At 29.7% G+C, this 15373-nt stretch overlaps 1 protein-coding gene across 1 annotated transcript; it reads right to left on the bottom strand.

Moving 5' to 3' along the window:
* Positions 1–420: 420 nt before the first annotated feature.
* LOC125065860 lies at positions 421–15282 on the bottom strand. The gene is made up of 5 exons (XM_047673708.1): positions 15087–15282; positions 3261–3534; positions 2498–2574; positions 1710–1869; positions 421–978 (listed from the first exon to the last, which is right to left on the bottom strand). The coding sequence occupies exons 2-5, from the start codon at positions 3445–3447 to the stop codon at positions 878–880; spliced, it is 525 nt and encodes a 174-aa protein (XP_047529664.1). The 5' UTR covers positions 3448–3534; positions 15087–15282; the 3' UTR covers positions 421–877.
* Positions 15283–15373: the final 91 nt, after the last annotated feature.

Below are 15373 nucleotides of genomic sequence, written 5' to 3'. Positions count from 1 at the left end.
ATAGAACACAGGGATTTACTGAAGTATTTCAATGATAATTATTTTCTCATTCAGTGTTGTTATCTCCGAATCTCTAACTTATCATTCAAGAAAATAGACGGCATTAAGGAATTTATATTTAAAAAGAGTTGTTTTTGTAGGTGCGGAATTAAAGCTGAAGTTTATATGGGCTGGTTGAATATCTCTTAAATAAATAGCAACAACACTTAGGTACGTAAAACACGTTTAATTAAAAAAAAATACATTATTTCATTTTAATAAAATAAGTTAAATATTTAATAACTTATAAAACATGGTAACTTAAACTAATATTACAAAAATAAAAATATTCATTGTTTATATAAATATTATTGTTTTATAATGGAGTAATTACTTAGTCAGTTTTTTATCTCTTTTTTAGATGTTTTAAAATTCATTAAAATTGTATATTATATTATTTATTGTGTCTGTATATAAATCATATATTTTGTGTCATACAGTCTTTGAAGGTAAATAAAGAAAATATTCAATCTTTGCAATTACAAGAATACTCTCAGACAATAATTCATTAAAGTTGATATTCGTTGATATTATTTATATATTTTTGTACTTCACACAATCGATTAATATTGATATAATCTTCAGTTTCTTATTTGTTTATTACATAAAGCCTTTCTTACTTATTATAAAGCAATTAATGTAATATATTAAAATATGGTCGTCAATTTATATGCACGATACTTTTAACAAACATTCAATCTATATAATTTTACCAATTTTGTTAATTTAAAATGAACTTAATATTATTTTTTTCACGTGAGATGTTGATAAATATCACTGACGACATATAAAGGCGCTTATAACAGTTTATAATGTATGATTTATTTCAGTGGTTTTTTCATCGTTTGTATGGAGCTTTTCGGTATCGACCCCGTTCTTCTTCGTCGCGAACATCTAGATAATGGCTAAATACAACTGCCCATAGATAGAGGTATATGCCTGAAACAATTATAATTCATTTATTAGTAATTGGACAAAGAGTTTCATTAAAATATAGATCACGCCCTTTTTTAATTAGATTCATTAACTGATAGGCAATTAAAAGACGTATTCGTTATTTGACCATAATGAGACGAACAAAGTTTAATTTTATGCCTATTATCTTTCAAGCCCACGCTCCATTAATTTAGTTCTGAGTGTATTTCCTTGTAGGTATTTTCGGATATCGGCTTAGCTTAGCGGTTTGACTAGTTTTTGTGAGCTGTATTAACGAAATAAATGTAAATGGTAGGAACTTTATATAAGAAAAGTTCAAATGCAATTAGTCAAATAAGAAATCAAAAGTCATAGTATTGGTCGATTTTCTTGCAATACATACATACAATTTTTTTATTTACTGTTTGTAATAAAATCATAATAAAGAGTTTCTATTTATATAGATTATAAATATATTGTACAATCATGTGGTTTGCGGTTTTGGCAGAGTAGAATAGAGCTTGAGCTTTAGTATAGGGTGGACCCTCCTTAACTTTTAAGTGACTTATGTGTGTTTGCCCAGAGCGTCGCTTATGTTGTTCGTAAAAGTTTGCATAATCTAATCTATTCATTCAGTGTTATAACATAATGCACTGATCTCAAAAAATTAGTGGGAGAGGGAGAGAAGAAGAGCGAATGAACAAAAAACTTCAAACCTATATTTAAAAATATGTAAAAACTTGTAAAAACCTTACCCAAATATATCAGTCCGCCAATTAGGATGCAAGTGGCTAAAATGACGTGGTCCTGTTCATCGAGGTAGTAGGTAATTGAAGTATGGAGGACGCTTATGAGTAATCCAATCGCCAGCACGATACCAAGCACCACCCACGGCAGCATCAACCAAGAGCGTCTCTGGAAATTTGAATAACAGGTTAAGTTATATTTAAATATTATGTTTGTTTAATTTATTTATTTTATAATAAGAAACGCTAACAAAAGTACATATAAAAATACAAATTATTAGTTTTAAATACACTGTTTCAAGGTACTCCTACAATTACGGAAGAATACAACATGACAAGTAATAAAATATAAAACGCCAAAATGTATAAAAGTAATATGTAAAAAAAGGCACGGGCAACTATGATCCCGTGGATGTTGTAAATTAAATAAAAAACATGGCAAGTAAAATAGTATCGATAACATTACCTACTTTAACTTAAAAAAACAAAAGTAAATTATGTATGTATCAAATTTAAAGTAACATTTAGATGGTATTTAAGAATAATTATTTGAAAGATTCTTACCGTAAATGACTTCTGATAAGCATTAAAACCAAAGTTAACATTAAATTACTAATATAGGATGTAGATAATTAAATTCTTCTTTAAGGATGCTAATAATTATTTCTTGCAGGGTACTGCATATAAAGTTTTACAGCTTATGTTATCAGCTGATAACAATAGCCCGAGTGATTCCGACTCACCGTTGACTTACTGAGGGTCTAAATTTTTAGAAAAAATATATAAGGTAAATGTACCTTTAAAACTGCCACGATGAGTAGTGCGCATATTAAAATTGTGAAACACAAGTTGACCGTTAATATTATCCTGGGAACTGAAAAGAAAATAAGGTTATTTGATGTACATGTGTTATTAATATAAATAGAAATTATATAATATGGTGCCCGAACCGCAATAACCATGTCGGGGCACTTTACCGTTTTCTAACTTTCTAAAATATATTTTTTCTACCACAACGCAATTTTATTAATAATTATGTTTTTTACGGTGTCACAAAGATATGCAATCATTCAAATAAGAGAAATGTTTCGGTTTTAACAAATTAATTAGTAATGAATTTTTGAACCTTATTTCCCAATTTTTGGTCTGCCTAAGGCTCTACAGCTGCGCCCATTTCTATCTAATCAATATCTATGATTATGATAATCTGTCCCGGACGAATCTGAATGCTGTTCATCGGACCATAAGAATAAATCTATGTTCTACGCTCCCACTTGTGCAGTTGCTCGTGCAATAGTCTCCGTTGATGACACAATTCAATATTATTCTTTATTTTAGAAGACTAGTTTTTGTACTTAAGCAAATTGTACAAAATCGTGCGATTGTTAATTCCTTGCATCGTATTTAAAAAAAAGTAACAGACATTAAATGTTACATTTCTGGACAAAGACCTTCTCACCTAATGAGCAAAAGATTTGTGTTTGTGTTTGTTCCAAAATTCTTATATTTCAAAAATAGAATGATTCCATTAACTGAAACTGAGCTTTTTTAGATACTTACTATCCATATCTGACAACTTTTTATCAAAGTCCTCCGCGAAGATAAATGTCCTGTAGGAAACATTATGCTTGTTAGCAACCCACACGGTGATAATCGTGGCGATGGAGAGAATAATTCCTAATACGCCGGTGAAAATCGTCCCGGTCCGCGTCGACGCACAACAACAGCACTTCTGTAATCTTCTCATTTTGATCTTTGTTTTCGCTTACAGTAAATTATAATAGCTGACAGTATTTCATCGGCTTCGTGAAAGTGTTTCACCGTTTCATGGTTTCTGGAATAGAGAACACTATATTTTAAGATCATTATGATAAATCCGAACAAAGTGGTTTTTTATTTATTTCATATTAAAGAAGGATGTGAAAACGATTTATAATTATAGCGATGTTTTCAGTGTTTGTTATATCTAACCAATTCTACATCAACGGTAGCCCTTATTCTACCGACAAAAACAATACGACTTGGATGGTGAGTGAGCCAGTTTAAGTGTGTTAAGTGTGTATGTTTTGCCAGATCACAAAGGACATAAAATCTTAGCTCCTAAAGTGGGTAACCCATTGGTGATATGATGTATGGTTAATATTTCTTACAGTAGGTACCAAAACCTATATCTATAGATGGTAAACACATACCAGGGCCTATTTGTCATTCCAACTACCGATATGACATAAAAAATAGTTGGTGGTGCAGTGGCGACTTATGAATTTATATTTTTTATACTGCCACTGTCTCTAAGCGGTGGTGGCCACTTACCACCAGATGACATAAGAAAAACCGCGTATTCGTCACCTTGAATATTTTTCTACATCAATATCCAAGCCATTGACAACCACCATATCAAATTTCATTATGATTACTCGCGATAAACTAACAAAACGACATACAGAGGGACTAACGGAGTATAGACGACAATTTCATGCTGTAATATATTACGTTTTGTCATACAAATAGAATGTTAATGCAAATATCTTTACAATATTTCCTGAATACTTCACCGTTGAGCACGATATAAATTTTATAATCTACATATTTAATTATACCTATATACAAATTAAGTACATGACTATTCAGAGCCGCTAGTCCGGATTTCGAAATTGATTTTATCCGTTAAGATTGACTTCCACAGAGTTCAAAAGCCACGAAGAGGCGAACTGCGATTACATAACCTTTAAATATAATTTACATATTTAAAGAAATCCTGTTACCAATGGTTTCTATATTAAATATGAGAATATCAATTTTGTTCATCTATCTAATTCAAAACATAACAATATATTATTTTATTTTAAATATATTTGCATATACAAATATATATATTTACACAAATATTTAAATTTTACTTTTGTTACCAAGTAAATAATTTATGATTTTCCTATTAAAGTATTAACTCTAACAACGCTATTAAACTGCCTTTGAAGTTGCCTCATTAGACACTAATTTAAAAAAAAAATGTTGAATACGAGTACGTTTGTACATCGCTTACTGTCATAAAAATAATAAAATATACATATTGTGTCTGCATAAACAACATATATGTACAGTTTGTGTATTATAGTAAAATTAAGTCCTATAGTCGTTGTCTTAGTTGTAGATGTTATTATATATATATATATATATATAGAAATAAATGTTTGTATGTATGTTATCAATGCTACTAAACTATTGATTCCATTATGATTATTTGATGATCTATTCTATATACGACCGGGAAGAATCTTGAAAGAAAAAGCCCAAAATAACCTATAATATCTCTTTGTATGTTTGTCCTTTAAAATAAATGTTTTATGTAACTCTTGTGCGAAGCCGGGAGGAGTGTATAGTATTTTCTGTATATTTAGCTGGTTCTAAGTTAATATCTATTTTGAAAAACACACGCGTTAGTCTCATTAGAGGTGGCGCTCGACAAAGTATCCACGTGGAAAGTTAAAAAAAAAAAGTCTACTGTCAACGACTCATTTGCTAAAACGAGAAAATATCTTAAAATGTCCACTGTGTGTATAAAATGAAGATTGCTTCGTATATTTACTTCCGTATAATTTACTGGAGCATTGATAGTTATAGTTTCAGACTGAAATATCGTGATTCTAATAAGCGAATATGTAATAATTAATTTGGCAAAGATTAAATTATACACGACCAACTCGACGCTTAATTCAACTCATATGAAAAAGTACCATTTAATAATTGCTTCATGAAATAATCGAAACAATAGAACGATTTCATATCCATAATAACACACTTTTATATAGGTAATACATAATTATCAAATCCGTTGTTTAATTTTAGTTGAAATATAAACATTATTAATAGCTTCGATACACAGCACCCGTATTGAATAGAGGTCGGGCAACGAGAGCGTATAATATTTTGTAACAAAAATGAACTCTATAATGGTATGGTTGATGCATCTAATTCTGGAACGTATAGCATTATTTGAGATGACTATTGCGAAATTTTCTGTTTCCTGTGATTCAAGATAGGATCAATTTATTATTATTTTTTGTTGCATATAACTACGTTTCGTTACATACGTATGATGTATGATGTATGTAAAGAATTGTTTTAGTGGTATTCAACATTTCAATGATGTTCATTTTCAATACATCGTAATTATTCTTTTAAAACTTTTTAATTTATTGTTTATTACGAATGACTAAAATGATAAGTTAACCATATTATCATTGTATCATTATTATATATAGATTATAAATATTCGAAGAACAATCTAAAAAATAAACTTTACTATGTGACGTGTTCTCTTAAAATAAGTTTACTAAAATAAAACATCTTGATCTTTTCTTGTATGTGAACGTCATAATCGTCTATCCACCGTTATATACATAGTTTGTATTATAAATGTTCATTGGTTTAATAATGATATGCATTATATATGCATATGTAAATAACCGTTTTAATTTTAAAATGTTAATCAACAAATTATTGAGATTTTATTATAAAATTATCAATTTTACATTTGAAAATATAAATATATATTCATTTTATTTCTAATAACCACTTGCCATTTTTGGATATTTTATTAAATATAATTGAAAAAATCGATACCGGTAAAGGAGTATTTACTCGTATCGGAGTCGCAACATTTTAATTACTATTATAATCTTAATTATACGTTGGTAGGTATAATAATCTTTCCGCGCGTCTGAGCCGCATGTTTAATAAATTGTACATTTATTTTGACCCTACTTCAATTTAATAAGTTGTTATACTCATCGTTATTATAAAAACAAAAACAAAATATGCATAAATATTAGAGACTTATAAATGTTAATAATATGTAGTTATAAAACTATTTTTGCAACAGGAAGGATATCTGATTTTCCAATGGGGGCGTCGCAAGTGGCACGATAACCCTCGCCTTTCCTGACATTGACCTGGCCTGGCCTAGATTGCAGATAGCCTAGCCTTAATGTTACAGTAAATATCAACCACCAACAGATACAATATACAGTGTATTGCTTTACGCCACGCCTAACCTTTTACCAGCCATTAACTAATTTTGGATGTCTGGAATACATTTCGCAATAACAAAGAGTTCGATACGGACCATTGAACGAATATTGTATTTATGTCTATAGGAAATGATACAGGAATAAAATTATTTAAATTATTATGCATATTTTAATTTAGCTCATTAGTAACATAGCGGCAATTTATAAAGGAATTCCAAATAGTGTTTGAAGTAGGTAAGTATTAAAAAATCCAGTTTTTTTTTTATTTCTCATATAAATAAATAATTAAGTTGTAACAAGTTAATTATACAACTATCATAAAGATGTTTATATAGATATTGTAATGGTTCGTCAGAGTCTAATACCGTTTAACTAATTTGTTCCAAGCAGTATTAAAATTTAGTTAAACTGGATCACATGTCAACGCGGAGCATGAAAATATACAAGCAGATTTTGTAAACAAATCTGTAAGACAGTTCAAACCATAAAGTATGTTAACGCTCAGCTAATAAATCAGCGCGTGGCTCCATTTCGGGCGTGGTATGTATAATGTGTATAGTACTACAACGTACATTCAGCCTTTGTTTGTCGGATTATTGCGCAACACTTGATGACCATAATAGTCCCTGTGTTATTGCTACGCTTCGTGTATACTCCAATTAATGCAACTGTAGTTGACGCACTACCATTTTTATTATTATATCCTCCATCTAAGGTGGATTAAATAAAAGCAAGTTTCTTTCATTGCAATAAGCATTTATATTACATACCTACATTTAAAAGTTAATTTATTATTACAGAGCAACAAATGTATATTGTGTTTAATTGATTGCTATATTAGCTACATGATGTTTGTTAAACTTTTAAGTCGTCTCTAGTTAATCAGATATTATTTAAAGAACTCACGTTACTAGTTTAGGAATAGCAATGTCTAATGCAATATCAGCAATGAAAACATAATCATTCCGACAATTGTGGCGATGAACACATATGGTAGCTACATAGTATATAATCTGTTTATTAACTAACGAGAGATAAACTATCCTTTAAATTGATAGAATAAATTGGCATTGCAATACCCGAACTATATTTTTTTAAAATATTTGAAGGATCGATATTCATAATTTTGTGTAAATTTTTTTTTACGTGTTTTATTTATAATAGAATAAATTTTATCAATTTGTTAATTGATACAATTGTTTTTTGTGTAATTATTATTTATGTAATTTAATAATTACATGGACTGCAAAGTCGAATATTACCAAAAATAGAAATGTTGATGTTTATCAAAGTAGAGAAAAACTCCATCAAGTCAAGTTTCAAGATCTTGTTTGAACCTCGAATTTTCCAACTTTACAATATTATTTCAATTTCCGAATTCAAATCCCGGAATTCGGGATAAATAAATAAATAAAGGTATCAGGGTTTTGCGTTATGGAATTTTCAGTTGTAACCTAAAGTTAAGAAGTTAGCTGTGATACATTCCCAAAGAGAAGCATGTAAAAGTGGTAGTTCTATACTAGATGTCATTGTATCAGAATATGACGGCGGGGGAATCGAGAGTACACCTGTTGGTCTAGTGCTAGAGTTCGAGTTCGCTAGACTTGCGACGTTGACTAGGCCGAAGTTCAATCAGAACAATATTATAAGTATATTATTATTTTATTTTTTATATATACGAGTACATTTATATTAATAAAATATTAAAAGCAAAACAGCGACGTTTTTATTCCGATGACAGCTTGAACGTTTGGCAGCGTTTGCGCAAATAAATGGAACATTAAACTCTACTCTATCAACTTTTAGATAAACGCTTGCCGAACTTTCTAATAAGCTAGTCTTAATACATAACACGTATTTCCGAACACACTGAATTAATTAATGATTGAATAATTCTACTTGTTATATAAATATCATATTATTAGACATTTAAATTAAATATATAATTTGATTTCTCAATGGCTTATATACTCAAAAGTATATTTAGTTCAAAACGTACACGTAAAACAAGCAATATTTGTGAAAAAAAGAGTGATAATTTTTTATCGGTTGTCTCTTAGAACTTACCTAATCTTATAAGGAGATGAAAAATATAAAATAGGTAGCTTAAATTAACAAAATCAGATAAAAGCCGCAAAAGCGGACGCCATAGTTATATTCGCGCGCGTACCGACCTCGACTCTCAGTCGTCCCGTTCACGGTAAAGGGCCGGCATCGGCAGTTGGCACACGCGCCGCGTATATTTATAAATTAGGTTTTAGTAGCTTCGGTATTTTTTATTCATTTTTGGAATTTCTATGACTATGACTATAAATAATAAATTACATAGTAAATATAGTGGGCAGGTATGCTAATTTTATTACCATCTGATTATGAGGCAAATGTAAGCATATATTAGAGATCGAGACAAAATATATTATACAACAACGTTATGGTTCATCTGAACATTGTTAGTTATTTACAATGAGATACATTTGTACTCAGTAACAAAACAAAAACTTTAGCGATCTTGGCAGAATAAAGTTGACTACGAACGCCTAATCTTGGCTCACTGATGAAGGTCAGAGTATGTTCGTGCCATTGCCATTATGAATGTAGACTAAAAAGTTTACTTTCACGCTTTTGATTTCCGAGTTCATTGATAGTTATTGCTATTTTCCAATGACATATAGATTAATAGAAGTTTCGAGTAATGTATAAATAAAATCGGATATGCCTTACTTTGTAAGGCTGAATGTTGTACAAATAACATCTTCAGATCCAAAGTAAATAAATGTACTATTTATATAAAAGCAAATCGTCTTCAATAATATAAATATACATATATAAACTAATCTATATTTAAATTGTGAACATTGTAAAATATATGCCGTCTTATTTTAATCGATGAGCAATGAGTATTATACATCTATTATCAAGACATTTTATAAAAAAACGAATATCAACCAACTATACTTATATGCAAAACTTTGTTATATAAAGAGACTAGTTTAAATTCAAAACTATGTAACCCAGTTTAATCAAACTTAAGACGTTTATTACGATCTTAAGTGGCTGTTCCCAGAGATTCAATCCTGTAATCGCATGCTTTAATTGTACGTATCTCACAAGTATCAAGTAACTTATAAGAATATAAGAACTTTGTTTGTGGTTTAAGTGTCAGAAATTGATCCACAATATCAAGACTTCAACGATTAACCCTACTTGTTTTAACCTTTATATGAAAACGTATATTATCAACAATTCTTTAAACATTCGCTCCGCTATAACTTTTTCGAAAGAAAAATAAAACTATTTAGTATATCATGTGTATACGAATTCTTCCTGCGTAGCTGTAACTAAAGTTCGATCAAAGAACGATCGTTTACATTTAATATACTTATCACGTGTATGAATGAAACTCGCATTTATATTCCAAAATCGCGAGTGAAAGTGCGGAACACAACTAGTGTTAGAAAAATATTCATAAAATAAGTTATATATTGTAGTAACACTACAGATGATAAAAAGCGTGGAGGAACTAGTTGCTTGTTGACTTTTAGGCAGGAGATATGTCGATTTTAAATTTATTTGCTTGACATAGCTTGTGGGAAAGAGTTTTCTGGTCGTCGAACTGACGATAACTTTACATTTAATAAATTCATGTAAAATTTTTGAAAATTGCTTGATAAACTATATCTGAATAATGTAGGTAGTTTTTTATTTTTTATTTCCCTAATAGATAGAGTAGATTCTATCATAGCAGATGAAAAAAAAAACGCTTTCAATTACGCCATTTTGCTGTTGTACATAATAATAATTGTTAGCAAAGGTTACGTGAAGAGAAGTAAACATTATTCATTAGCATTGACCTTGTTTCGTTATTTACAGTTTCTCTACAAATAATGTAATTGTGTGTGAAATATATGTATGTGTTAAGTAGAGTGCAGATCGGCGTATGTGTTTAAAATAAAATAATATTCTTGAATAGAAATTACTGTTTATCTTTCAAACAATCAATAAACAAATATACCTAACAATTTTATATTGTTTTCGTTTAATTTATTTATAATGTCTATTTATGTTATCTTTTTAATAATTACAGATTACAAAAGTTAACCAAAAAATAATTTTAGTGTCCTGCTTTCATAATCAAAATATTAAAGATTATGTCTCTGTGTAGGTATGTCTTTTAAAAGAATGATTGTATTTTTTATTTAATTGTTTAATGCTGACAGAGGGATAAAACCAGTTATATCATAAATAAAATGGCCCTGCATAAGTTCCCAGTAAAAGTGACATAAGCTGCCGTCATCGCATGCCGCTTATTTTATTTTAGTGATACAACCACGAGAAGGCCGGCGCAACCGCGAGTGACGTCATCGTTCTGCTCGGCTAAATGCTCCTGGGTTCGTGTGTGTAACGCCAAAGGCGTGACATTCATTCATTAATATCTCGACTATTATGTGTAATGTAAGCATTGCGTTCTCAAAATTCACGAGTGCATTGGTAAGGTATTTTGCATAAAATTCGGCAAATACAAGAATTTTATTTATTTCTCACAGTATAATTTATTTGACTTTTTGAGTTAAATTCTTGTAAATTTGTATTTATTTAAACGATGACAATTTTTTTCACAATATATTTTATTTTATGTAAATTAAAAACGTCGAAATATTTTATATTATAAGCTGTTTATTTTTCATCTCGTGCTCAACTTCGGAGAAAGGTGGCAGAGTCGTGGAATTAGTTTCAAAACTTAAGTAGAGAGGCCCTCACACAGCATTGGGACATTTATACTTAAAATGTCAATTTTATTGCTTTTACTTAGACAACATTTTGACATTAAATAAAATAATTGAAATCATTTCTCATAAATATAACTAAATCGTGGTTGATAAATCATTGCACAAATTATAAAATTCTTAGTACCTGATTACATTTTATTTTATGAATATGCTTCCTGACACGTCACCTTTACACAGATAACGTGATGACATTGAGCGTTCTGCGTTTCGTGTTACGTTATGTCTTATTTATGTTTGCAAAAACCATGTATGGTCGTGGACCTCGGAGACTTAACATTGAGTAGAGAACAAGGTCGACGACTAGTTACGTTCGATTACGCCTAAAGCCCTCTTTCCGACCGGTAGTTATAATCGCCATTAATTGAGGAGGTCTGTTTCGATTAATATCAATTTTTCAATTGTGGTAGTAAACTTTTCCCGTTACGCGTCTACCTAACAATGTAACGAAATAACGTCTTTTAAAAGTATTAAAAATTATTATTCTTAAGAATACTATAATTATTTATAATATTATTATAAAAATTATAAAAAGATTTATAATAATCTTTTAACTATCGTAAGGTTATTTTTTAACATGTCGCTAACCTTGTTCTTTTGTTATAAGTACCTAATAGTATTAGTATTAAAAACGTATTGATTAACCATTTATTGTAACTTTAGCAGAACTGTTAAGTAATGAAAAGTGACATCATCTCGAACAGTAATATTGTTATGATGTGTAATCTAATATGCAAAAGAAATGAGTCATAATATGAAGAAAATTTAAAGTAACTTGAAATAAATCTGAAGGGCACAAAGAACCCGGTTCATGCCTTAAACATATAAACTAAAACTAAAGGCAAGTGATATATATTTGGAATTGTTATGATTAAGTTACCTATATTATTATTTTATTCCACATACTTACAATGAATAATATTTCTTATAATGTCTCTGTATATAGAGAAGGAAGAGGCTACACTATCGATAGGAAAAATGGTGATAAATATTTAGACATAGAGATAGATATTCATGTAAAGGTATAAATAATAATAATAAGTGCTAAAAAAGGAATCGTGTTTTTAAATTCGATGCGTAATTTTATATTTAAGCTTTGGTAAAATGTTTTAGTTGTAACTTACGCCGCTTTGTTATTTAATCGATTCAGAATATATGTCTGTGACTTGTAGGCAAAAAATCAGCTACAAGTTCAGTACAAGTTTTTGTGCTGTTAAAACAAGGTTAAATATTTAAAATTATCCAAAAAGTTTGATTTGATTTGTTAAAGTTTAATTAAAACTCATAAAACTTCTTTCATCATTAATTCTCAATACTAATAATAATTAACAGATATTATTGGGAGGTTAATGACCGCTAATTAGAACTTTCATAGTTTTTCTCTTATCGCTACAATGAGTCTTTCATTCGTTTCTGAGATACTCTAATTCATCTAACGAATACGCCAATTAGGAAACAAACTGCGATAAAAAGAGTAACATTTTGTAACTGGGTTAAATTGTTACCGTTTTCATTCCAGAGGTTAAATAGTATATACATATATTAAATAATAATAACATATCATAATTCCATATAAAGTATACGACGATACTTGGAATTATGATAATATGTACGAAATTAAATGTTTATTTTGTTTAAATGTATTCAATTGTTTTTAATGAATAAGAAAAATGTATGAAAATATTCTTAGAATGTTAGTTTCGATAAGTTATGACTTATGAGGGTGTATAATTAACTACTTCACACAAAAGGCGTCGTGATAGGCTTACAAAGGTAGAGAATTAGAAAGCTTGGGAAATCGTGGATAAGCAGTCAGGTGTTACTGATGTTTGCACAGCCTTATCTGGACACACCGTTTAAGGAGACATGGGAAGACGTGTTCTCACGTATCTACGAGGAATCCAAAGTGCATATAATACCGTTGTAAGCCAACCCTCGGCACGATTGCACAAAATAGAGCAACTTTGCGGTTTCAGAAATGTTACCTATGTACAACGTATGTCGGTATGTGGATATGTCTAGTGGTTTATAATGTAAATTATGCTTTTAATTTAAGGTAATGTAAAATTACATTTATTAATAAAGAGAAATGTAAAGTTCGTTGAACTCTATACACGACAGAAAACTTGACCTTGAAATTTTGCTCTAATCGCATTCAAAGAGAATTTAAAATATAACTTAGTCAAGTAGGTAAGTAGGAGGAGTTGTATTACATTGAGGTACTCCATTAGACATATACGGTGGTTTTCGATAATAAGGTAAGTATCTAATTGATAATTTAACGTAATATACGTAGCTTGTAAGTAATTTGTTAACAGTTTACGGTTAAGCGTGGGTAGTCGATCTCCCACATCGATGCTACTACGTCCCACAATCAAATATTTTCGACATATTGCACGGATGTTGGACGCGCATCCGTATCATCTTAATAACCGTTCGATAAAAGATATATCATAGTCTTGGTCGTACTTTCTAGTTGAATATTGATTTTTTCAATTTGTATTATTATTTTCAATTTGATAACAAATAGTGATGTTTATTATTACCTTATGTAGTTGTACAAGAAGTTTCTGATGGATGAATTTGTTTTGTTTACGTCAATCTATTTTTTTCTATGTATTATCTTTAACCACACGGCCAAAAAGTGTAATGGTAAAAACGTAAGAGAGTAGTTAGTATATATAGGTACTATTACTACAATTTAAACACTTAATTACAATTTAAACAATTAAACTATTTTTGAGTAAAGAATTATCCTTAGATATTACATTTTTGGAATGCTTTTTTTTTTTACTTTACCAGATATCTATTATGGTAGATCGTAGCTGATTTTTTATGCGACTGCAAATGTAAGTAATATTTTGCGAACGGTACTTTGTTTCACTTATATACGGCATATTCACGTAAAATAAAGTACGCAATATATGAATGCAATTTATTACAATTATTATGCTCAAATGAAGGCTGACATTATATTTATTTTTAGATATTTGTTTCACCGTCGAGAACTTTGAATATGAAATAAAATCATTCGTATTTTAAAAGATCAGATGACGTTTGTTTTATTTAGAGAAACAGTTGTTCACTTAACATTAAAACCTAGAAAGAATCTTAGTTATAAGTATTAATATATTCAATAAATTACATGAATTAGTAATCAACAAAATTCCCTCGAAATTAATAACTTTTCTATCCGATAAAGGAAAAGTATATCGTAATATGTTGTTTAAACACAAACTGTGTTTGTGTTTGTTTAACAGCAATGAATAAAGTTTGTTTATATTTCATTATTTCCGAAGATATAGCAACACACAACTAAAAGTAATGTTAATCGATTAATTGATTGATTTTATTCGCAACAAAAATGTTTCCAAAACGATAAAAGGTATCAACGCTGCGTATTTACAGAAAACCGAAATAACTCACGACTCACAAGTCTCAAGGTAAGGACGTAACCCACATTACATATTCTAAAACAAAATCAAGGTCTACTTAACGGACACATTTTCTTAATCGGCGTAACAATTAATGCTCCCGAGATATTGTGATTAAGATAGGATATTAATATTTACCTCAGCTTCTAAACCAAATCGTTGCACATACACTATTTCAGTAGAATCACAAAATGTTTTCCTTTTATGTAAAACGTCAATAAGGCACTGGATTATAAGCACGAATGTTGGGAAGTCGGGAACGAAAGCGCGCGGCAGTCTCGCAAGTCGGAGATCATCTGACCGTAAGCGACTGACGAGTTTAGCGCGATACTGACGCATGATGATGACGACTGTACTGTCGTAGCTTTATGTGGTTAGTAAATAGTTGATAGAACGGTATATGGATAATAAAATGTGACTGTTCA

The sequence above is a fragment of the Vanessa atalanta genome, chromosome 8 (assembly GCF_905147765.1).
Source record: "Vanessa atalanta chromosome 8, ilVanAtal1.2, whole genome shotgun sequence".
Lineage (NCBI taxonomy): Eukaryota > Metazoa > Arthropoda > Insecta > Lepidoptera > Nymphalidae > Vanessa > Vanessa atalanta.
This window is presented reverse-complemented; position numbering and strand designations above follow the sequence as displayed.